The sequence below is a fragment of the Chlorocebus sabaeus genome, chromosome 11, assembly GCF_047675955.1.
Source record: "Chlorocebus sabaeus isolate Y175 chromosome 11, mChlSab1.0.hap1, whole genome shotgun sequence".
In the NCBI taxonomy this organism is placed as follows: Eukaryota; Metazoa; Chordata; class Mammalia; order Primates; family Cercopithecidae; genus Chlorocebus; species Chlorocebus sabaeus.
The window spans coordinates 98,361,342-98,385,728 of NC_132914.1; the positions used below are offsets into that span (position 1 = coordinate 98,361,342).

Genomic DNA, 24,387 nt, shown 5'->3' on the forward strand with positions numbered 1-24,387 from the left:
GGTGAAAACGAGGTTGCTCACTACCCCAGAACGCAGAAAGGTTGAGCTTAGTGGGGAGTCAGTGGGAGGTTCAGGCCCTGGTCTGCGCATTACTTCGTGAGCAGGCCAGCAAGGTCTTCCTCACAGGGCGTGATGGAGGCATGCAGAAAGCCCTTGACATACACATGTATGCAGGCAGACCTGGGCCCCTCGAAGTTCCCTTCACAAACACAGGAGAAGATTTGGAGCAAAACAGATGGTTTCTGAATTCCTCCTTGACACTTGCTGGTTGTGTGTCTTTGGGCAAATTATATTAGTCTTTCAAAGTAGCAGGATAAGGAGATGTGTGGATATAGGCCTTGATCACAGAGTTGATGCTACACCCTTTCAGCAGTTTCTTCCCCTCCTCACCGAATTTCAGGGGGAACGTGAGAGCAAACCTAGAACAGAAGTGTGCTTTCCTTTTAATTTTTCTTTTTAAAAATATTTCAAATGTTTTTTAAGAGGCAGAATCTCACTCTGTCACCCAGGCTGGAGTGTTGTGTTCATAGCTCACTTTACTCTCTAACTCCTGGGCCTAAGGGATTGCCCTGCATCAGCCTCCTGAGGAGCTGGGACTATAGGTTCACACCACCACACCTAGCTAATTTTTTTTTTTTTTTTTTTTTTGTAGAGATGATGTCTTACTATGTTGCCCTGGTCTTGAACTTCTGGCTTCAAGCGGTCCTCCTGCATTTGCCTCCCAAAGTGCTGGGATTGCAGGCATGAGCTACTGCACCCAGCCAAAAATTGCAGTTTTTTTAATGTGTAATAGTACTTACACATGGGAAAAATTTCCTAAGTATGTACAATGAAGTTTCCCTTCTGCCTATCCAGCCACCCAGTTTTCCCCAGAGGCAACCAATGTTTCCCGAGGTGTATGTGTCCTCCCATGGTCATTCTGTGCATGCACAAGCAAATATGTCTATCAACATATTCATTTGCATGTACTTCCTAACATGTGCGCATTTTCCTCTGACACAAATAGCTGTGTGACTGTTTTGAACCTTTTCTCCCTGTCCTGTCTTAGAGATTTTTTTTTTAGATTTACACCAAGGGTCCTTAATCTATTTACAGGTGCAGAATATTCCACTGTAGAGTTGCACCATAATTTTCTTATCCTATCCCCCACTGATTAATTATTTAGGTTATTTCCAGGCTTTTGCTATTATAACCCATGCCATAATGAACATTGTTGTACATCTGTCACTTTGCACATGGGTAAGTATATTTGTAGAACACATTTCTAAAAAAAAAGGAATCCCTAGATTAGATGGTATGTAGTGAAGATATATACGTAGTTTTGACAGACCTGACCAAATGGCCGTAAAGAGTTTGTATGTTTGCTATCCCCCCAGCAATGCATGGGAGTGGATATGAGTTTCCAAGCTAATATGAAGTCCTGCTCAGAGATTGAGCCCCAAGTCTCATATTTTCCAGAGTTGCTTAGCTTACATTGTGTACATGAGGGGGTGGAGGATATGTGTGTGTATGAGAGAGAGACTTCATCTGGAGAAAGCTGTGGCTAAGTGTGAGAACCATGATATGGGAAATCGTCACTGTTCCTTCTCATAATCCTCCAGTTTGAAAGAGTGACCCACAAAATGAAAGTGCTCCACACCCCACAGGAAGATCCTTAGATACGCAGTGTGAAGGTGGTAGTTCAGCTGATAGCTAGAAGAGATGGCAAGAGCAAGAGCAGAGACCAAGGTTATAAGAAGATGAGATATAGTCTTATAGCCCCTGTGTTAGGCCATTTGCATTGCTATAAAGGAATACCTGAGACTGGGTAGTTTATAAAGAAGGGAGGTCTATTTTGGCCACAGTTATATAAGCCTGTACAGGAAGCATAGCACCAGAATCTGCTCTGGGTGAGGACTTAGGAAGCTTCCAATCATGATGGAAGGTGAAGAGGGAGCAAGCGTGTCAGATGGCAAGAGTGGGAACAAGAGCAAGGTGGGGCAGAGGGGAAGTGGGGAGCCACACTCTTTTAAACAACCAGCTCTTACATAAACTAACAGAGTGAGAATCACTCATTGCCATGGGGGTGACACCAAGACATTGATGAGAGATCCACCTCCATGAATCAAACACCTCCCACCAGACCCCACCTCTAACACTGGGGATTCCATTTCAAAATTAGTTTTGGAGGGGACAAACATCCAAACTATATCAGTCGCCAGCATTAGCTAGTGTTCTTCAGATGGTCAGCTCATCTGATGCAACTTTAAATGTTTCTCATGTGCTAAGCCCTTTACCTGTGCTGGAAATGCAGAGATGTGCATGGCCAGTTTCTGCCCTCAAGAAACTCATCCAAGGAAGTGGGCCATGTGGGCAGACAGCTTTCATAGAATGTAATAGAAACTACAGCAATTATGACAGCTAACTCTGAGAACATCTTCAATGCCAGTCAGTGGGCTCGGCACTACTTGTCATCTCGCTACTACAGTAGCCCTGTGAAGGTGATTACAGTGTTATCCCCATTTCACAGATGAGGAAACCAAGACCCAGAAAAGTTGAGGGATAACCCTAAAACCACATCATAGGTGGCACTACTGGAGTATATGCTGAGGTCTGTCTGACTTCAGAGTATTGAGATAAATCAGAGATGATGTTGAGCATACCCAGAGCTAAAAGTCCCTCCTCCTCCACCAGTGGTTCTTTGCTTCCTTCTATTTTTATTGCATCACATTAGTTGTTCTCATGCTGCTAATAAAGACACACTCAATACTGGGTAATTTATAAAGGAAAGGAAGTTTAATGGACTCACAGTTCCACATGGCTGCAGAGGCTTCACAATCATGGTGGAAGATGAAGGAGGAGCAAAGGCACATCTTCCATGGTGGCAGACAAGAGAGATCATGTACAGGGGAACTGCCTTTATAACACCATCAGATCTCATGAGACTTACTCACTGTCACGAGAACAGCACTGGAAAAACCTGCCCCCGTGATTCAATTACCTCCCACCAGATCCCTCCCATGACACATGGGGATTATGGGAACTACGATTCAAGATGGGTGTGGGGACACAGCCAAACCATATCAAGCACCACACTGCATTTCAGAGCGAGGGCATGGAAGTCAAGCCAGAGCCTCTGGGAAAGATATAGTCTGAGCTGAGATTTAGAAACAAATGAATAAAAACATGGAAACAAGAGCAATCTGGACAGAGAAACTCTCAGCTAACCTCCAGGAAACCCAGCCTCCAGGCCTCAGGAAGTAGCTGGCAAACAGAGGCAGGCAAGCAAGCAGAGTGGCCACAGGGTCAGCCTTTGGAGCCATACTGCCTGAGTTCAAATGCTGGCTTGGCCCCTTTTTAGCTCGGTGACGTTGGGTGCATCACTTAACCTCTCTGATTCTTCACCTGTGAAATGTGGCTAATAAGTACTTCCCTTATGGGTTGAAATAGGGATTGAATGAGTTCATGTATTGAGACTGTTTAGAATAGTGTCTGGCACGTGCCCTGTGTGTTTATTCCTCTACAGAACCTCCAAGTTCCAGGTACAGCTTAGATATAAGGAAAAGAAACACAAAAATTTGAAGCTTGTCTGTGGTGCTTATTATAGAGAACTGTTACATGTGCTCAGAAAATGTAATGTGATGCTATAAAAAGAGAAGGAAGCAGAAAACCATTTAATGGAGGAGGAACATGGGCTTTTGGCCTTGAATTTTCTTGTCAAGCATAGTTGTGCTTATCAGCTTTCCGTTGTCATCTAGAATTGTGAGTCAAAATGGGCTTTTTTATTTGTTGTCTATTTCTTTATGACATCTTTACTTGGTATTAAAATGTAATGGCCTGTCTCAAATCAGGTGAAAAAGCAGAGGAGGATAAAATACAAAGAAACACATTCAATGAGACTCTTGCTTTTCTCCTCTTCCTCTTTATGCTATAAAATGTTTTCAGAAAACCTGAGAGATAAATATCAGATAAATGCTGCAGCATCCTCATTTACCCACACGGCGTTTATCGCTCATCCACCAAGTCAAATTACCTTTCTCCAAGAGCAGTATTCGGTAAGAGAATCCAAGAGAAGTAAAAGTGAAAGAAAAATACTTCAATAAATCAGTTCTCATGATTTACTTTTTGTCTCTATATTCCCTGGCCTTTCTCTCCTTTATCTGTTATCCCAAAGTCACATTTCCAGCCCTGTTTCCAAACCAAACCCCATGCTTGGACCAGTCTTTCTTGAGGCCAATTTTTTCTCTTCCTCTCATTATTTGAACAACTCCTGAGAATTCATCTCCTTGAAGAAAAACATTTAATAGCAAATTCCCCATCATAAATTACCATGACCCTCACATACCTGTGTACCAGCCACTCACTGGATCCCCGGGCTACAAAAGTTATGATTCAGCCTTTTGTCCTGAGTGAGCTCATGGTCTTATGTGGTAGGAAAGGCATGCAGAAGGAGGTTGACCTTGCCTTTCTCTGCCATACACTCATGTTCATTTCCTTGATGCTCTCACTTCCCCACTAGACTGCAACCTTCTCAAGGACAAGGATTTTATTTGTTTTGTTGACCTTTGTATAATTGGTACCTTAAGGGAGTGTCCTCAGTAAACATTTGATGAACAAATGAAAACAAATAAAATACAATATAGAATGATCAGTAAATTGATGTGCTTGCAAAATAAAGAATAGCACAAAGGAAGGCGTAACTGAATGCTTTGGGGGACAGAAGTGCAGTTGGAGGGGTAGGGAGACTTTTTGGAGGAGGTGACTTCTGAGCTGAATGTTGGGGATAATGCCTACATTTATATGCCTTTGCATGATGTCCAGCTTTTAGGAAGTGCCCAAGGAGTTTGCTGAGTTGATAAACTTTATAATTTATGAAGGAGTCATAGATACAGTGTCTCTAATACTCTACCATTTTTTGCAATCCTAACAAGGGGAGACATGGCAATTTCATGCTGGATTATGTAGCTCTGGAAGCTCTACTACCTAGAAAACCTCTTAGTAGGGTACAATCACCTACTGGAAAGCTGTGTGTATGTGTGTTTGTACACACACACATACACACACATACCTGCACATGCACCTTGACAAAGTAGACTGGCTGGGGCAGTTGCTGGGAGACAAATCAATCTTAAGTGTGTGCTTTAGAGGAAAGATCCCATTCACGAAAGAACATGGAAAAGGTAAGGATAGAGATGATTTCCAGAGACTGGCCTCTCACCTCACCTGTGAGCCAGACCACAGCTCATTACCTAACTCCTATATCCACCACCCAAGCCAGTTTTATATCTTAAAATTTCTGAAAATCCATTGATTATGCCATGGGAGAGGCTAAGGTAGAAGGGAAGAGGAGAGAAAAACAAAATGAATTTTTAGTTGAACTTATATAATGACCTTACTGAGAAAAAACAAGATATAAGACCTAGACTTGCTATTAGTTTGTTTTTAGGTTTCTTAATTTTGTTTAGCTCCAGCTCCTTCCTGACGTGAATGATGTTGATGCTGAAAACCAAAACTACTCATACCTGTGAGCCTATTCTCCTGGTGTGATCTCTGGCTCCCTCAGGCTTTTCCAGACACACCCTGTCTATGACTGATTGAAGACATCTGCATCTGAGCAACACCAAATTATAACAAAAATTAGATCCATCACCTCCAATTAATTCTCCACTTGTGTTTTTAATATATGTGTGCAGCTTCATCATACACAACAAAGAAACGTTCTTCAACAATGCCACAAGAAGTAGAATCGTGCATCACATTTTACAAAGAATAAAATATGAAGAAGGAAAAAATAAGATTGGTAAGTAGTATATTAGTATAACAAACTACATTTGGCATTTGGGAATTACAGACTTCTTCCCTTGGTTTTATTAAGCTTGTATCAATTCTAGCAATGCTTGTCACTTATAAAACCCCTAACTAATCCTTTGATGAATAATTCACAGTGTAAAATCTTCATCGCATCCTTAAATATCTTCTTTAAATAGCATGTTGTCTCATTTGTCTAAGATCATGGAGAAATTCTCTCATTTTAGAAAATGTTGTGTGCCAGGCACTGAACTAGATTTTGGGGAGATAAGCATAATTCTGTTCTGGAGCTTGTGTTCAAGAAATTAAAAGCAGACAATAAACAAATAAGTAAGTACAATAACTAACATAAAGAAATTAAACTGGGCCGGGCGCGGTGGCTCGCTCCTGTAATCCCAGCACTTTGGGAGGCCGAGGCGGGCGGATCACAAGGTCAGGAGATCGAGACCACAGTGAAACCCCGTCTCTATTAAAAATACAAAAAAGTAGCCGGGCGCGGTGGCGGGCACCTGTCGTCCCAGCTACTCAGGAGGCTGAGGCAGGAGAATGGCGTGAACCCAGGAGGCGGAGCTTGCAGTGAGCCAAGATTGCGCCACTGCACTCCAGCCTGGGGCACAGAGCGAGATTCTGTCTCAAAAAAAAAAAAAAGAAAAAGAAATTAAACTGGATGATGATACAGAAATAGGCTGGTAAAAGGTAGGAGTTAGTTCAGGCTGAGATTTGATGATGAGGGCAAGCATCACTGAGAAGCTGAAATTTGAGACCTGAATGCTGGGAAACCAGTGTGGGAAGATGGAGGGGTAGGGTGTTCCATGCAGAGGGATCTGTAAGCACGGAGATGAGCTGTCCCACATAAGCAACTTCTTCAGTCATCTTCTCCATTAAATAGCCTCCACCATATATATTTTAGGCATTTTTATGAGAATGTGTCCATATTATATTACACATTTCCTGCCTTATTAAACAGATTATTATATATCAGGAAGGGTTGGGTAGCCTTGTTCTTATCTCTTTTTCTAGCAAGTTTTTTATCAATAGTTTTAATAATGATCTATATCAGTCAGGGTCTAATCAGGAGATAAAAGCACAAGTAAATTGAACAGAGAAAGTTTTATATAAGTAATTAACTATGACAGGGGATTCGAGTAATGGAGGGTTGGCTAGTCAAGGGTAAGAATAACTCTAAAGAATAGAGAAGTAGCAGATATTAGGAGCAGCTACCACCCCTGAGAAGACTCCTTCCTACAGTGCTAAGCTGCAGATCCTGCTGGAAGAGGTACAGCCATGGCAGTGCAGTTTGCTGGGGGCTCTAGAAATCTGCCCTCTGGAGTACTAGGGGAAGCTGCCTGGAGTGGCTCCAGGGAAGTCATTCTTTGGGAGTTGCTACGTCAGCAGCACTACTCTGTGAAGCCGCCTGAGAGGATACTGAAAATCTGCCTTTGGGGAGTACCATGTGTTTCCAGCCACCACACACTGCAGGAGCTGGGTACTATAGAAGTATGTGCTGCAGAAGCCTGCTGAGGTATTATACTGGTATCAGGAAGAGAAACCCCTTCCTCCTCCAGTGTCCCTCCCAGTGCCTTTTGCTGGCAAAGCTTAACGTTGAATCAGCTGACAAAGGAGAAATAGTTACAAAGTCCAGCTCCGTTATTGCAAAGCAGGCAATGAAGTTGCATTTGGAGCTGAGGGGAAATAAGTTAATATCTGGTGCATAGCCCAGATGACCTGTTCATCAAACTTTCAGGTAGGGTGAAACTAGAAGATTGCATTAAATGACAAGACTCAGTAGCTGGCACTCAGCCAAATCCAGCAAGGTGACATTTAATAATTTTGCATTGACCATTTCTAATGTGTATTTTCTTTTTCTTTCAATCTTTTAAAAAATATTTACTAATTCAATGAAAATGTTATTTAAACATACATTTGGTTATTAATGAGATTTGAGATTTTTTCACATTTTTATTTTATTCATATACATTTGTTTGAATACAAAAGGAAGTACATAGAATATTACATTAATATAACTAAAAAATTAAAAAAATAATTTTTAATGTAAAGTCTTTAAAGTCTTACAGTCAAATTCAGCAAAACAACTACCTTGGTACAGTGTGGGAGAAATGTTGCTCAACATCATAAGAGGAACAGATTTGGGAGTTGAGCTGAATGCAAGCTCGGTGTGAGTCACTAGCATAATGAAACTACCAAAAAAAAAAAAAAAAAAAACCCGCCTACTTTGATCCCAAGCTACATACGTTAAAATATAACATGGAGAAATAGATAGCTTCCTAGTCCAGATCTGGTTACAAATGGAATATTATGTTTTGTGAGAGTCAATGTATGGGGGTATGGTGAAGTCAAACCTGATTTAGGTCTTTCTTCACTTTGATGGATTGTAGTTAAACTCATTCCTATTTCTCTGCATTAGTCATCCATCCTTGATACACATTCCTTCAGTAAAGTCTTCCGTGACCATTCCAGCTTGAATGAATTCTTCCCTCTTCTGAATTCCTGTGGCAACTATTTTTGGAGTCTATTTGATAGTTAGTCATATACAACTCTTCTTTTGTTGTCTTGAATTACATTCAATGACATTATGAAAATCTACCACATAAAGAAAACCACTCATAACATTTGCATACTGAATAATTTAAATGTTACCTTGGTTACTTTTTTATCTTAATTTCTTATTCATTCATACAGCTTTTAGAAACAAACTTAGGATGTGCTATGCATCCTTTTTATCGTACTTTTTCCAGTTAACATCGTACCATAAGCGTACTAGAAAGTAAGTGAGTGAAAGTGAAGTTATTATTGCAATAGCTGTTCTGAATCATTTCATAAAATGCAAATAACTCCAAATGGCATCTTCACTAATAATGGTATTATTTGCAATACACCTCATGACTCTTTTTTTTTTGGTTGGTTTGTTTTGAGATGGAGTCTCGCACTGTCACCCAGGCTGGAGTGCAATGGTGGGATCTCGGCTCACTGCAACCTCTGCCTCCCAGGTTCAAGTGATTCTCCCGCCTTAGCCTCCCGAGTAGCTGGGATTACAGGTGTCTGCCACCACACCCGACTGATTTTTGTTATTTTTAGTTGAGACAAGATTTCACTATGTTGGCCAGACTGATCTCGAACTCCTGATCTCGTGATCCACCTGCCTTGGCCTCCCAAAACGACTCTTTATAAGACACTAGTGTATTGAGAATCTGCAGCTGAATGCTGCTCATCTAGATAATAAGATCCTTAACTGTAAATAAGCTACCTTATTTATCTTTATATCATCACTGCCTAGCACAGTGCCTGGCATATAGTAGGAGTTCAATAAAGTCATGCTGAACGGAAATTGTGCCTAATTTTGCATAAGAAGGACAGAGACAGTGATTTTTAAATGTTCTAAAGAAGCACAGGAAGTGTAGTATTTTGCTAGTTAGAAAGGGTCTTTATAAAATTTCTTTCATTTGATGAAATAAGGAGTTTTCTATTCAAAGACCTCCGTGTTTTGAAAATTGGTAATAGGCCAGGCACATTGGCTCACACCTGGAATCCCAGAAATTTGGGAGGCTGAGGCAGGAGGATTTCTTGAGCCCAAAAGTCTGAAACCAGCCTGAGCATAATCCTCTCTACAAAAAATACAAAAAATTACCCAGGTGTGGTGGTGAGTACCTGTAGTCCCAGCTATCAGGAGACTGAGATGGGGGATTACTTGAGCCTGGGAGGTCAAGGCTGCAATAAGCTGAGACTGTGCCACTGCCCTCCAGCCTGGGCAACAGAGTGGGAGTCTGCCACAACAAAGAAAAGGGAAAGAAAGAATAAAAGAAAATTGGTAATGATGAACTGGAATCATATCTAATTAGAAATAACCAATCAGAGAGTAAGTTATTAACCCACAACCAAGCATTATGCTGAAAAACATGGAGTAAAGCTACAAATGGTCTGTAGATTCAATATTTCATTGTCATCTTTGGTTTTGTAAATAAAAGAAACAACATGTTAGAAGAAATTTTAATTTCTTGATGGAACTAATGTTTATCCAGTATTATTTTCTGCCTGAAACTCTTTCTGAAAGTGGCATCTTGCATGAGCCAACATCGATTCGAAATAACGTGAAAATACTGATTTGTAAATATGATTCATAAGGATATTTTAGTGGAATGTAAACTGCCACTATGTAAGTTTTTCAACTTCACTCTGAATTTATTACAACTGTAAAAATCAAACCTGGTAAAACCCACTTTCAAAATAAAGCAGTATAATAGCTCAACAAAGATTTATTTAACAATATGGGTGCCTACAACAAATCTTGGAATTGATTCATATTTTTGAATTTGGTGCTTAGAGGAGAAATTAGTAAAGTGAAAAATACTTCAAATATTGCTACTTTCTCACTTTGCAGGACTTTGATAAATTATGATAAACTTATAAAAGTTATCATCCGAGGCCAGGCACGGTGGCTTATGCCTGTAATCCCAGCACTCTGGGAGGCCAAGGCAGGTGGATCACTTGAGGTCAGGAGTTTGAGATCAGCCTGACCAATGTGGTAAAACTCCATCTCTACTAAAAATACAAAAATTAGCTGAGCATGGTGGCATGCACCTGTAATCCCAGCTACTTGGGAAGCTGAGGCATGAGAATTGCTTGAACCCTGGAGGCAGAGGTTGCAGTGAGCCGAGATCGTACCACTGCACTCCAGCCTGGGCAACAGAGTGAGACTCTGTCTCAAAAAAAAAAAAAAAAAAGTTATCATGTGAGTCTCTTATTAGGTCCCTGTGAATCCTATTTTTTCTAATATCTGGGATGTTTGAAAGTTATTGATGAGATATGTGGAATTCTCAATAGAGACTCCAGAGAATCAAAGCTTTCTATGTAATCATTCATTACAAAGGTATTTATTGGGGCCTCTGATATGTTAGACAAACTATAAGGCCTTGTGATATTTATATTTCAAATGCTTTTCTTGGATATTTAGTATTAATGTCGAGCATCTTAAAACATATTAATGTGTTACTATGATTAAAATCATCCACATGTTGATTGATCCTCCATCAATGAAAAGTGAATCAGTGCATGTGCCATTTTCCAGTTAGGCTAAATCTCTAGATTCTGGTAAGGATCTAAAGCATAGGTAGCATTCCTTTCAAGCCACTTGAGAAACATCATTATGATCATCTTCTTTGAGGTGCATTTTAGGAAGTAGCATAATTCCTGATCTGAAAGGAGCTTTAAAGATCAACACGTTAAACTTCCACTTCTGGCCAAGATGGAGCAACAGGCACAAGATTTACTCTCCCATGGGAAACAATCACAAAAGAAAAAACAGACAAAATGTATGAAACAACTATTTTCAAGACACCAAATATTTGGGCGACCCAAAACAAGGACCTCTGAGAGACAGAAAACAAATGAAATGAGCCCTGCTGGGCCCCATCTTACCATCTTGACATAGTTTCTAGACAGCACCATGAAAAGCGAGAATGTAGGCAGGACGTGAAAGACTCTAAGTTGAGAAGTTGTTGCTAGAAGTTGGGAAACAAAGGCAACTAGAGTTCACAGAAAGAAGTACCAGAAAGCAAAGAACTGCACAGAGCTCGAACCTCGAAGATCTGCAGAGGTCTCCCTCAAGTATTCAGCAAGTGCTGATCAATGCATATATGTCAGGAGAATACCCAAGGCGAGAGAAACAATCATCCAAAAGAATTTCCAGTAAGACTGGAACACCTCATAATTCACAGAGCAATGAGGAGAATACTCAGAAAAGTCTTTCCTCCTGGAAACATAGGGAAAATTTAGCAAGTAAAGTTTAACAACGTATAACAAGGATAATACATCATGACCAAGTAGGATTTATCCTGGACTACAAGATTGGCTTAGTATATGAAAATCAATCAATATAATTCACCATAGTAGCAAACTAAAAAAGAAAAACCATATGATCATATTTACAAACATGGGAAAAGCATTTCACAAAGTTCAACATCCATTACAGATAAAAACTCAACAAACTACTAATAGAAATTATCTTCCTCAACCTCATAAAATACCTCTATGAAATACTTATAGTTAAAATTACACTTAATGATAAAAGACGGAATGTTTTCCTCCTAAGATAATGAATGGGACAAGTGTGTCTGCACTTACCACTTGTATTCATTTTACTATCCGGTGGAATAATATAAAAAGAGTTAAAACTGTCCTTATAATCAGACGACATGATCATCTATAAAGAAACTCACAATGGAATCTGTAAAAAGGAACTAATAAGTGAATGTAGCTAGGTTGCAAAAAATGAGATTGATATAAAAACTCAATTGTATATCTGTCAATCTGCAACAAACAGTGAGAAATTGAGATTTTAAAAACCAAGTCACTTATAATTAGCCCCCAAATATGAAATACTAAATACTTAAGGATAAATCAAACAAAAGATATGTAAGAATTGTACACTGAAAACTACAAAACATTGCTGAGATAAATTTAAGAAGACCTCATAAATGGAAAGATATACCATGTTTATTAGTCAGAAGACTCAATATTGTTAAGACGTCGGTCTTAACAAATTGATCTGTAGATTCAGTGCAATCCAGTCAAACTCCCAGAGGGTGTTTTATGTGTGCATATGTGAAAATTGACAAATGAATTAAAAAATTTATAGGGATGTGAAAGGACCTAGAATAGCCAAAACAACTCTGAAAAAGAACAAAAAGTCAAGTCTTTGACTTGAGACAAAGGGTCAAAGTCAATTCAATGGGTAAAGAATTGACTTTTCAACATATGATACGGAAACAATTCAAACCCATGTGCAAAAAATGAATTTGGGAAAACTCATATACAAAAGTTAACTCAAATGGATTATAGTTCAAAGTGTAAAATTTAAAACCATAAAAATTCTAGGAGAAAATAGAAAATCTTTGTTATCTTGGGTTAGTCAAGGATTTCTTAAATATGACAGTAAAAGCACAATGCGTAAAAGAAGAAAAAAATGGATAACCTAGACTTCAAAATTAAAACTTCCCTTTTCAAATGATGTTTTCAAGAGAATGAAAAGAAGGGTGGGGCCGAGATGGCTGACTAGAAACAGAACTGATCAGAGGTTTCCATCAAAAAGAACCATCATTAGTGTGTGAATCCTTCATTGGCAACCAAGGTATCCAGGTTCTCTCATCAGAACTGACTAGGTGGCTGAACTTGATCCACAGAGGGGAAGGAAGAGCAGTGTGGTGCAGCGGCCCACCTGAGAGCCACACGGGGCAGGGGAGCCCCCATCCCCCAGCCAAGGGAGGCAGTGAGTGAGTGTGCTACTCAGCGGGGAAAACCGTGCTTTATTCCATGGAACTGTGCAACCCATGAATTGGAAGATCCCACTCAGGCACCCACGCCACTGGGACCTAGAATGCCAACCCTGGAGCCGCACAGAGATTCTCAACAACCTCTCAGCTAGAATCTGCCTAACCCTGGGGAGCTCCTGGAAGGAGGGGTGACCAGCACCACAGCTGCTGCTGCCTAAGCCATTTGAGCTCCTTGGGGGAGGGGCAGCAGCCAGCACTGGGACTCATAACTGCCTAATACACTAAGCTGTCTGTGTGGGGAAAGGGTGGCAACCATCTCTATAGCTCCAGGACATGCTTTTCCCCTGCTAGAGCCAGGGAGGCTGGATGGTTTGGTCCCCGAGTGGTCCGCCACAGCTCAACACACTGGCTGTGGCAGACTGCAACCAGAGTGCCTCTTCAGTCCTGACCCTGACATATCCTTCCTCACTTCATGTTGGGTGGGGCTTCCCTACAGGAACTCCAACAACTCCAGCCAGAGGTTCAGGGACAGAACCTGGATCTCCCTGGGCGTGAGCCCGTAGCAAGAGGAGTGGCCACAGTCTCTGCAGACCAGCAGACTTAGCCCAGATTGCCACCCAGCAAGGCACACTGCCTCCACCAAGGGACAGTCAAAATGCTTCGTTAAATGGGTCCCATTTCCCTTGCCACCAAAATGGGTGAGACCTTCCAACAGGGTTGTCAGACACCCTGTACAGGAGTGATCCTACTGGCATCCGGTTGGAGCCCCCCAGGTCAGAGATCCCAGAAGAAGGAGCAGGCACCCATCTTTGCTGTTCTCCAGCCTCCTTGAGTGACATCTCCAGGTGCAGGAGTGAACCAGATAAATAGGCTATAAAGTGAACCCCTGGCAAACCACAGCAGCCCTACAGAGGAGGGACCTGACCAGTGAAAGAAAAACAAACAGAAAGCAACAACAACAGCACCAATAACAAAAGAAGTCCTCACAAAAACCCCATCCAATAGTCAGCAGTCTCCAAGATCAAAACTAGACAAACTTACAAAGATGAGAAAAAATCAATGAAAATACGCTGAAAACCCAAAAGGACAGAGTTCCTCTTCCCCTCCAAGTGATTGCAACGACTCTCTGGCAGGGGCACAGAACTGGATGGAAGATGAGATGGACAAACTGACAGAAGTAGGCTTCAGAACATGGGTAATAAAAAACTCTACTGAACTAAAGGAGCACGTTCTAACCCAATGCAAAGAAGCTAAGAACCTTGAAAAAAAGGTTACAGGAACTGCTAACTAGAGAGAGTTTAGAGAGGAACATAAATGACCTGATGGAGCTGAAAAACACAGTACAAGAACTTTGTGAAGCATACGCAAGTATCAATGGCTGAACTGACCAAGAGGAAGAAAGGATATCAGAGTTTGAAGCCACCTCACTGAAATAAAGCATGCAGACAAGATTAGAGAAAAAAGAATAAAAAGGAACAAACAAAACCTCCAAGAAATATGGGACTTCATAAAAAGACCAAACCTACGATTAACTGGAGTACCACCTGAAGCAGACATGAAGAATGGAAACAAACTGGAAAACAAACTTCAGGATATTATCCAGGAGAACTTCCCTAACCTAACAGGCCAACATGCAAATCCAGGAAATACAGAAAACACCACTAAGGTACTCCACAAGATCAACCCCAAGAAACATAATCATCAGATTTTCCAAGGCCAAAATTAAGGAAAACATGTTAAGGGCAGCCAGAGAGAAAGGTCAGGTCACCTACAAAGAAAAGCCCATCAGACTAACAATGGACCTCTCAGCAGAAACTCTACAGGCCAGAAGAGATTGGGGGCCAGTATTCAACATTCTTAAAGAAAATAATTTTTAACCCAGAATTTTATATCCAGCCAAACTAAGTGTCATAAATGAAGAAGAAATAAAATCCTTTCCAGAAAAGCAAATGCTGAGGGATTTGTTACCCCCACGCTGGCCTTGCAAGAACTCCTGAAAGAAGCACTAAATATGCAAAGGAAAAACTGGTACTAGCCACTGCAAAAATACACCAAAATATAAAGACCAATGACACTATGAAGAAACTGCATCAACTAGTGTGCAGAATAACCAGGTAGTGTCATGATGACAGGATCGAGTTCACACATAACAATACTAAGCCTAAATGTAAATGGGCAAAATGCCCCAATTAAAAGACACAAACTGGGAAATTGGATAAAGAGTCAAGACCCTTTGGTGTGCTGTATTCAGGAGCCCCATCTCAAGTACAAAGACCCACATAGGCTCAAAATAAAGGGTGGAGGAAATTTTACCAAGCAAATGGAAAGCAAAAAAAAAAAAAAAAAACAGGGGTTGCAAACCTCATCTCTGACAAAACAGACTTTAAACCAATGAAGTTCCAAAAAGACAAAGAAGATAATTAAATAATGGTAAAGAGAACAATTCAACAAGAAGAACTAACTATTGGCTGGGCATGGTGGCTCACACCTATAATCCCAGCACTTTGGGAGGATGAGGCAGGTGAATCACGAGGTCAGGAAATCAAGACCATCCTGGCCAACATGGTAAAACCCCATCTCTACTAAAAATACAAAAATTAGCTAGGCATGGTGGCATATGCCTGTAATCCCAGCTACACGGGAGACTGAGGCAGGAGAATTGCTTGAACCTGGGAGACAGAGATTGCAGTGAGCCTAGATCGTGCCACTGAACTCCAGCCTGGCGAAAGAGCAAGTCTCCATCTCAAAACAAAACAAAACAAAAAAGAGTTAACTATTCTAAACTTATATGCACCCAATACAGGAGCACCCAGATTCATAAAACAAGTTCTTAGAGACCTACAAAGAGACTTAGACTCCCATACAATAATAGTGGGAGACTTTAACACCCCACTGTCAATATTAGACAGATCAACAAGGCAGAAAATTAACAAGGATATTCAGGACTTGAACTCAGCTCTGTATCAAGTGGACCTAATAGACATCTACAGAACTCTCCACCCCAAATCAATATAATATACATTCTCAGTGCTACATGGCACTTATTTTAAAATTGACCACATAATTAGAAGTAAAACACTCCTCAGCAAATGCAAAAAAACCTGAAATCATAACAAACAGTCTCTCAGACTACAGTGCAATCAAATTAGAACTCAGGATTAAGAAACTCATTTAAAACCACACAATTACATGGAAATTGAATAGTTCGCTCCTAAATGACTCCTGGGTAAATAATGAAATTAAGACAGAAATAAAGAAGTTCTTTGAAACCAATGAGAACAAAGAGACAACATACTGGAATCTCTGGGACACAACTAAACCAGTATTAAGAGGGAAATTTATAGCACTAAATTGCCCACATCAGAAAGCTAGAAAGATCTCAAACTGATACACTAACATCACAATTAAAAGAGCTAAAGAGGCAAGAGCAAACTAATCCAAAAGCTAGCAGAAGACAAGAAACAACTAAGATCAGAACAGAATTGAAGGAGATAGAGACACAAAAACCTTCCAAAACCAGGAACTGGTTTTTTTTGAAAAAAATAACAAATACTGCTAGCTAGACTAATAAAGAAGAAAAGAGAGAAGAATCCCATAAAAAATGATAAAGAGGAGATCAAAACTGACCTCACAGAAATACAAACTAGCAACACCTCTATGCAAATAAACTAGAAAATCTAGAAGAAATGGATAAATTCCTGGACACATACACCCCCTCCAAGACTCAACCAGGAAGAAGTTGAATCCCTGAATAGACCAATAATAAGTTCTGAAATTGAGGCAGTAATTAATAGCCTACCCACCAAAAATTGCCCAGGACCAGATGGATTCACAGCCGAATTCTATCAGAGGTATAAAGAGAAGCTGGTACCATTCCTTCTGAAACTATTCCAATCAATAGAAAAAGAGGGACTCCTCCCTAACTCATTTTATGAGGGCAGATCATCCTGATACCAAAGCCTGGCAGAGACACAACAAAAAACAGAAAATTTCAGGCCAATATCCCTGATGAATACCAATGTGAAAATCCTCAGTAAAATACTGGCAAACCGAATCCAGCAGCACATCAAAAAGCTTATCCACCACGATCAAGTCAGCTTCATACCTGGGATGCAAGGCTGGTTCAACATACATAAATCAATAAATGTAATCCCTCACATAAAGAGAACGAAACACAAAAACCACATGATTATCTCAATAGATGCAGAAAAGGCCGTCAATAAAAATTCAACATCCCTTCATGTTAAAAACTCCCAATAAACTAGGTGTTGATTGAACATATCTCAAAATAATAAAAACTATTTATGACAAACCCACAGCCAACAGTATATTGAACAGGCAAAAGCTGGAAGCATTCCCTTTGAAAACGAGTACAAGACAAGGATGCCCTCTCTCACCACTCTTACTCATCATAGTATTAGAAGTTCTGGCCAGGACAATCAAGCAAGAGAAAGAAATAAAAGGTATTCAAATAGGAAGAGAGGAAGTCAAACTGTCTCTGTTTGCAGATGACATGATTGTATATATAGAAAAGCCCATGATTTCAGCCAAAAATGTCCTTAAGCTGACAAGCAACTTCAGCAAAGTCTCAGGATACAAAATCAATGTGAAAAAATCACAGGCATTCCTTTACATCAACAGTAGACAAGCAGAGACCCAAATCATGAATGAATTCCCGTTCACAATCACTACAAAGAGAATAAAATACCTAGGAATACAGCTAACAAGGGATGTGAAAGTCCTCTTCAAGGAGAACTACAAACCACTGCTCAGGGAAATCAGAGAGGACACAAACAAATGGAAAAACATTCCATCTTCATGGACAGGAAAAATCAATATTGTAAAAATGTTCATACTGCCCAAAGTAATTTATAGATTCAACACTATTCCCAGGAAACTACCATTGACATTCTTCACATAATTAGAAAAAGCTACTTTAAATTTCATATGGAATAAAAGAAGACCCCATACAGCCAAGACAATCGTAACCAAAAAGAACAAACCTGACTTCAAACTATACTACAAGGCTACAGTAACCAAAAGAGCGAGATAATGGTACCAAAACAGGCACATAGACCAATGGAACAGAACAGAGACCTCAGAAATAACACCACATATCTACAACCATCTGATCTTCAACAAAAGTAACAAAAACAAGCAATGGGGAAAGGATCTCCTATTCAATAAATGGTGTTGGGAAAATGGGCTAGCCATATGTAGAAAACTGAAACTGGACCACTTGCTTATGTCTTATACAAAAATTAACTCAAGATGGATTAAGGACTTAAATGTAAAACCCCAAACCATAAAAACCCTAGAAGAAAACCTAGGCAATACCATTCAGGACATAGGCAAAGTCTTCATGACGAAAACGCCAATAGAAATTGCAAAAAAAGCCAAAATTGACAAATGCGATCTAATTAAACTAAAGAGCTTCTGCACAGCAAAAGAAACTATCATCAGAATGAACAGGCAAGCTACAGAGTGGGAGAAAATTTTTGCAATCTACCTATCTGGCAAAAATCAAATATCCAGAATTTACAAGCAACTTAAACAAATTTACAAGAAAAAACAGCCCCATGAAAAAGTGGGCAAAGGATATAAACAGAGACTTCTCAAAAGAAGACATACATGCGGCCAACAAACATATGAAAAAAGCTCAACATCACTGATTATTAGAGAAATGAAAATCAAAACTATAATGAGATACCATCTAATGCCAGTCAGAATGCTGAAAAAGTCAAGAAACAATAGATGCTGATGAGGCTGTGGAGAAATGGGAACACTTTTACACTGTTGTTGGGAGTGTGAATTACTTCAACCATTGTGGAAGACAGTGTGGGGGTTCCTCAAGTATCCAGAACCAGAAATACCATTTGACCCAGCAATCCCATTACTGGGTATATACCTAAAGGAATATAAATCATTCTACTATAAAGACACATGCACACAAATGTTTACTGCAGCACTATTCACAATAGCAAAGTCACGGAACCTACTCAAATGCCCATCAATGATAGACTGGATAAAGAAAATGTGGCACATATACACTATGTTTATTGCAGCACTATTCACAATAGCCAAGTCATGGAACCAACTCAAATGCCCATCAATGATAGACTGGGTAAAGAAAATGGAGTACGTATAGAGTGTGGAATATTATGCATCCGTAAAAAGGAATGAGATTATGTCCTATGCAGGGACATGTATGAAGCTAGAAGCCATCATCCTCAGCAAACCAAGACAGGAACAGAAAACCAAACATTGCATGCCCTCACTCATAAGCAGGAATTGAACAATGAGAACCTATGGACACAGGGATGGGAACAACACACAATAGGGCCTACTGGGGCGTAGGGGCGGTGAGGGGATGGAAGTCAGAGGACAGGTCAATAGGATCAGCAAACCACCATGGCACACATATACCTATGTAACAAACCTGCACATTCTGCACATGTATCCCAAAACTTAAATACATAAATAAATAAAATAAAAGAGAATGAAAAGAGAAGCCATACATTAGGAGAGAAAAGTTTTCAAAAAATATGGCTGGTAAAGGACATCCACATCTTGCCTCTAGAATACATAAAGAACACTCAAAACTCAGTGAATTCCAAAAATCTTATTGAGCATAAGATTTGAACAGACATTTCACAAGAGAAGATACGCAGATGGCAAATAGCACACAAGATTATTTTAAATATTCATTTAAAAATGAGAATTAAACACAATGAGCTATCACAACACACCCATGAGAGTGGCTAAAATTAAAAAGACTGACCATACCATGTGGAGGACCTTGAACCTTCATATGCTGCTGATGGAAATGTAAAATTGTACAGCCACTTAAGAAAACAGTGTGGCAGTTTTTCAGAAAGTTAAATGTTCATCTACTATATGATCTAGTGGAATCACTTCTGGGTATTTACTAAGAAAGTTAAGCATATATTCATGCAAAGTTTTGTATATGGATATTTATAACAGCTTAATTTGTAATAGCCCCCAAACTATAAAGGACCCAAATGTCTATCATCAGGAGAATAGATAAATTATTCCATGTGATGGAATACTACTCAGCAATAAAAAGAAATGTGCTACTGATATGTGAAACAACATGAATGAATCTCAAATTATGTTGAGTGATGAAAAAATGTTATATGATTCCATTTATATAAAATTCTGGAAATTTCAGAGTAATTGATAGCAACAGAAAGCAGATCAGTGTTTGCCCTGGAGATAGTACAGGGAAGGTGGCTGATTAGAACGTGGCATGATAAAACTTCGGAGGCAATGGATATATTTGGTATCTTGGTTGTACTTATGGTCTCATGAGTATACACTTATGTCGAAGCATGTAATTAAACAACTTATGCTGTCTGTTGTATGATTGTTGTACCTCCATAAAGCTGTTTTTAAAAAGATCTGCATATCCATTACCTCTCCCTTCCCATTTTATGGATGAGGGAATTGAGTCCTGAGGACAAGAGAACTTTTCCAAAGTTATACCACTAGTCTATACCAAAGTCATACCACTAGATTTTAGTTTGTTACTAAAATCAGAGGCATTAGGTTTGTCCATAATGAAGCTTCTGAATGAAAATAGAAGAGCTCCTGGTGTAATTCCAGGGAGCTGAAGGCCATTATCCTAAGTGAATTAATGCAAGAATAGAAAAACCAAACACTGCATGTTCTCACTTATGAATGGGAGCTAAACATTGAGTGCACATGGACAAAGAAGGGAACAGTAGACACTGGGGCCTACTTGAGACTGGAGGGTGAGAGGAGGATGAGGATTAGTGAACTACCTGTCAGTACTATGGTCATTACCTGGGTGGCATAATAATTACACCAAAGCCCTGCAACACACAATTTACCTGTGTAACAAACCTGCACGTGTACTCTCTGAACCTAAAATAAAAGTTGGAAAGAAAAAAAAAATTTTAATTAACGTAGGCAGAGAACCTGAATAGACATTTTTCCATATAAAACACACAAATGGTCAACAGGTATATGAAAAGGTGCTCAATATCACTAATCATCAGAGATATGCAAATCAAAACCACAGTGAGGTGCCATCTCACACCCATTAGAATGGCTCTTATCAAAAAGTGGTAAGTATTGGCAAGTGTGTGGAGAAAAGGGAACAGTTGTGTGCTGTTAGTAGGAGTGTACCTTGCTTCAGCTGTTATGAAAAACAATATGGAGGTTCTTAAATTAAAAATGAGCTACCATGTGATACAGCGATGCTACTTCTGGGTACATATCCCAAGCGATTGAAATCAGTATCTTAAAGAGATATCTGCACATCCGTGTTCATTGCAGCATTATTTACAATAGCCAAGATATGAAAACAACTCAAGTGTCCCCTGACGGAAGAATGGATAAAGAAATTGTGGTACGTATATACAATGGAATACTGTTCAACCATAAAAAAGAAGAAAATTCTGCCATTTTCACCATGGATGAACTTGGAAGGCATCATGCTAGGTGAAATAAACCAGACACAGAAAGACAAATACTGCATGATCTCACTTATATGTAGAATCTTAAAAAAGCCAAACTCTTAGAAGCAGAGAGTAGAATAGTGGTTGCCAGGCCCTGGGGATGGGGAACATGGGGAGGTGTTGATCAAAGGGTACAAAGTTTTGTTTATAAAATGAATGAGTTCTGGGGATCTAATGTACAGCATTGGTGGAAATAGATGTGTTAATTAATGTGATTGTGGTAATCATTACATAATGTATATGCATATCAAGTCATCACATTATACACTTTGAATATATTCAGTCTTTATTTGATAGTTAAATATTTTAATTTTTTTAATGAATTTCTCAGTCCTCGATCCCAATTTCGTAGCAGCAAAACTTTTCTTCTAACTCTTGGTGCCCCTAAGAGGGTTGATAGCCCAGATTGTTTTCTCCAAAAAGCACCACCACGCTTACATTTGTTTTGAACATCGTGAGTATTCAAACTCTGTATTAATTCAAATGGACTCATTTGCTGTTTTAGGTCTGAATCGCTTGCTTACCAATGGCTCCTATGAAGCTGCATTTCCCCTGCATGAGGTATTGTGCTGTCTTTAATCCTTATCTTTCTTTCAATTGTTTGTTACTAAAATCAGCTTCTAGGGATAGTCAATAATTGAATGTGTCGACATTTGTTCAGAATGAATTTTATTTCTTCAATGGGTAATTAGGGAGGGTCTACTTCAATTGTTACATGTCTTCCTCAGCATAGATTTATTTCTATATATCTTTTTATGTAATTGTGAGCATACTTAAGAGTCACTCAGCATGAAGTCATAGGAATGGCTTAGAGACTTTGTCATAAAATTAAAAAGGCATTGAAAAGTTGCATGAGGCACCAAATCCACAAGGAGAATGTTCTTGAAATATACAGTCTTTGCAACAAATAAATGTATAGCTATTCCTTAAAAGAGTGGGAGGAAACCATCTTGAAAAGTCTCTGGTAACCAAAGGGTAACAAATAAAAATTAATAATGTTGTACTCATCATTGCTCACCTAAGATGTATAAATGCTGTGACTCTATTTCCTACATAGTCTCCATCATATAAATTACTTTTGCAAGTGTAACTGATTACCCCAGCTCTGCTTTCCACAATAGATCTTGAATTATTTAACCCAGAATTCCCCTACACCTGGGTTTTTAGGAACATAATCCCTCATGATTGTTGAGAGATTATTGTCATTTTCATGGTGGTACACCCCTACTGTGGTCACTGTATGACACATAATACAAAGACAAATGTCATAGCCTGTGTCCTCTGGGACCTCACAAAGTAGCCAATGTGCAGCAACGGTTAGTTAATCTTCAGTACAGCCTTCTGTTGGAAACAGTGGTAATAATTTGTCAATAGACTTTGGAAGACAGTTCCAACTCTCCGTAAATGGCAAGTCTTTCCAAAACAGACTTTTTTTTTTTTTTTTTTTTTTTTTTTTTTTTTTTTTTTTTTTTGGCTTACAGTGGTTCTTCTCTTAATTTTAAACACCAAGAGGGTACAAAGGGTGAGGTAGAATTTTCAGAACCTTATTTATTAAGAAAACCAGAAGCTGCCATCTGAGACCCTGTTTACAGACTGCCAGGAAACATGTTTGGAATGCTTCATTTACTATGACAGAAGCAAACATTTTGACACAAAGGTTTGCTAGAGCCATATGCAGGTGTTTCTGAACTCTAAAGACATACTGTTCCCCCAAACATCATGTGGCTTCATCATGTGATTATTAGTTGGCATTGCCCAGAAAAGGGTTTTGTGAGAACTGCATGCTCCCTGCTCCCAGGCCCAGCTCATGGTGCGGGCAGTGTCTGAGAGATGGTAAGTGGCAGAAGTGTCTGTGCACAGAGTGGGTGGGTGCCCTTGGGGGTGTCTAAGGAGATGCAGCTACAAAGCCCCACAGAGTGACTTGTGCCTTTCACAGTGACTTTCCTATCTCAGTAAAGTCCTGTATTCTATGAGAAGAGAAGTTCCAAATCAGTAATAGCAGCAGCAATCATTGCATCATTGCTTTTCTGACTTCTTACTCTCAGTTTAACTTGATTATATTATTTAACCTCAGAGGCAAAAAGGCAGGAAAGTCAGATAGTGCTGCCCTTGTTTCACATTCAAGATTTAGATAGAGGTTTAGAGAAGGGTGAAACCTCGTTACGTCACACAATGAGTTGGTGGTTGATCTGAGACTCACCTGAGTTTCTTTACTCCCAGCCCTATGTTCTTTCCATTAAGAAAGGACTTCTTATCAGGCGTGGTGGCTCAGGCCTGTAACCCCAGCATTTTGGGAGGTCGAGGTGGAAGTATTGCTTGAGTCCAGGAGTTCGAGACCAGCCTGGGCAATACAGTGAGACATTGTCTCTACCAAAAATAAATAAATAAATAAACAAATAAATAAATAAATAAATAATAAAGGGCTTATCCACTTAAGGTGAATAATTAGTTTGCCTCCAGAAAGTACCTTTTCTCTTTGTGAAACTTTCATTGCCACAAACTAACCTCAGAAAAACAGGTACCTCTCTGGCCCTTTGTCTCCTCATTTCTTCAATGAGGAGGTTGAATTAAATTTGAATTACAAGAATACTGAAATGACTTCCAGCTTTTACATTCCAGAATTTTCTTGTCAATAACATTGTGACAAGGTTACAACTATGGCTGTTTACCAACTATCCTATCTTGAAAGAAGTGGGAAGAGAGGCCAGGCACAGTGGCTCACACCTGTAATCCCAGCACTTTGGGAGGCCGAGGGGGGCAGATTGCTTGAGTCTAGGAATTCGAGTCTAGCCTGGGCAATATGGCAAAAC

The 24,387-nt window shown here is 39.6% G+C and overlaps 1 protein-coding gene across 7 annotated transcripts in view; it reads left to right on the forward strand.

Annotated features, from left to right (window-relative positions):
- Positions 1–24,387, forward strand: part of ANO4 (anoctamin 4) — a 417,600-nt gene that overhangs the window by 306,938 nt on the left and 86,275 nt on the right. For all 7 annotated transcript variants that reach the window (XM_008004386.3, XM_008004385.3, XM_037996641.2 and 4 more), the window contains 2 exons: positions 5,673–5,779; positions 22,083–22,138. In XM_008004386.3, coding sequence (XP_008002577.3) covers positions 5,673–5,779; positions 22,083–22,138 — 163 coding nt within the window. The remainder of the gene's footprint in view (positions 1–5,672; positions 5,780–22,082; positions 22,139–24,387) is intronic.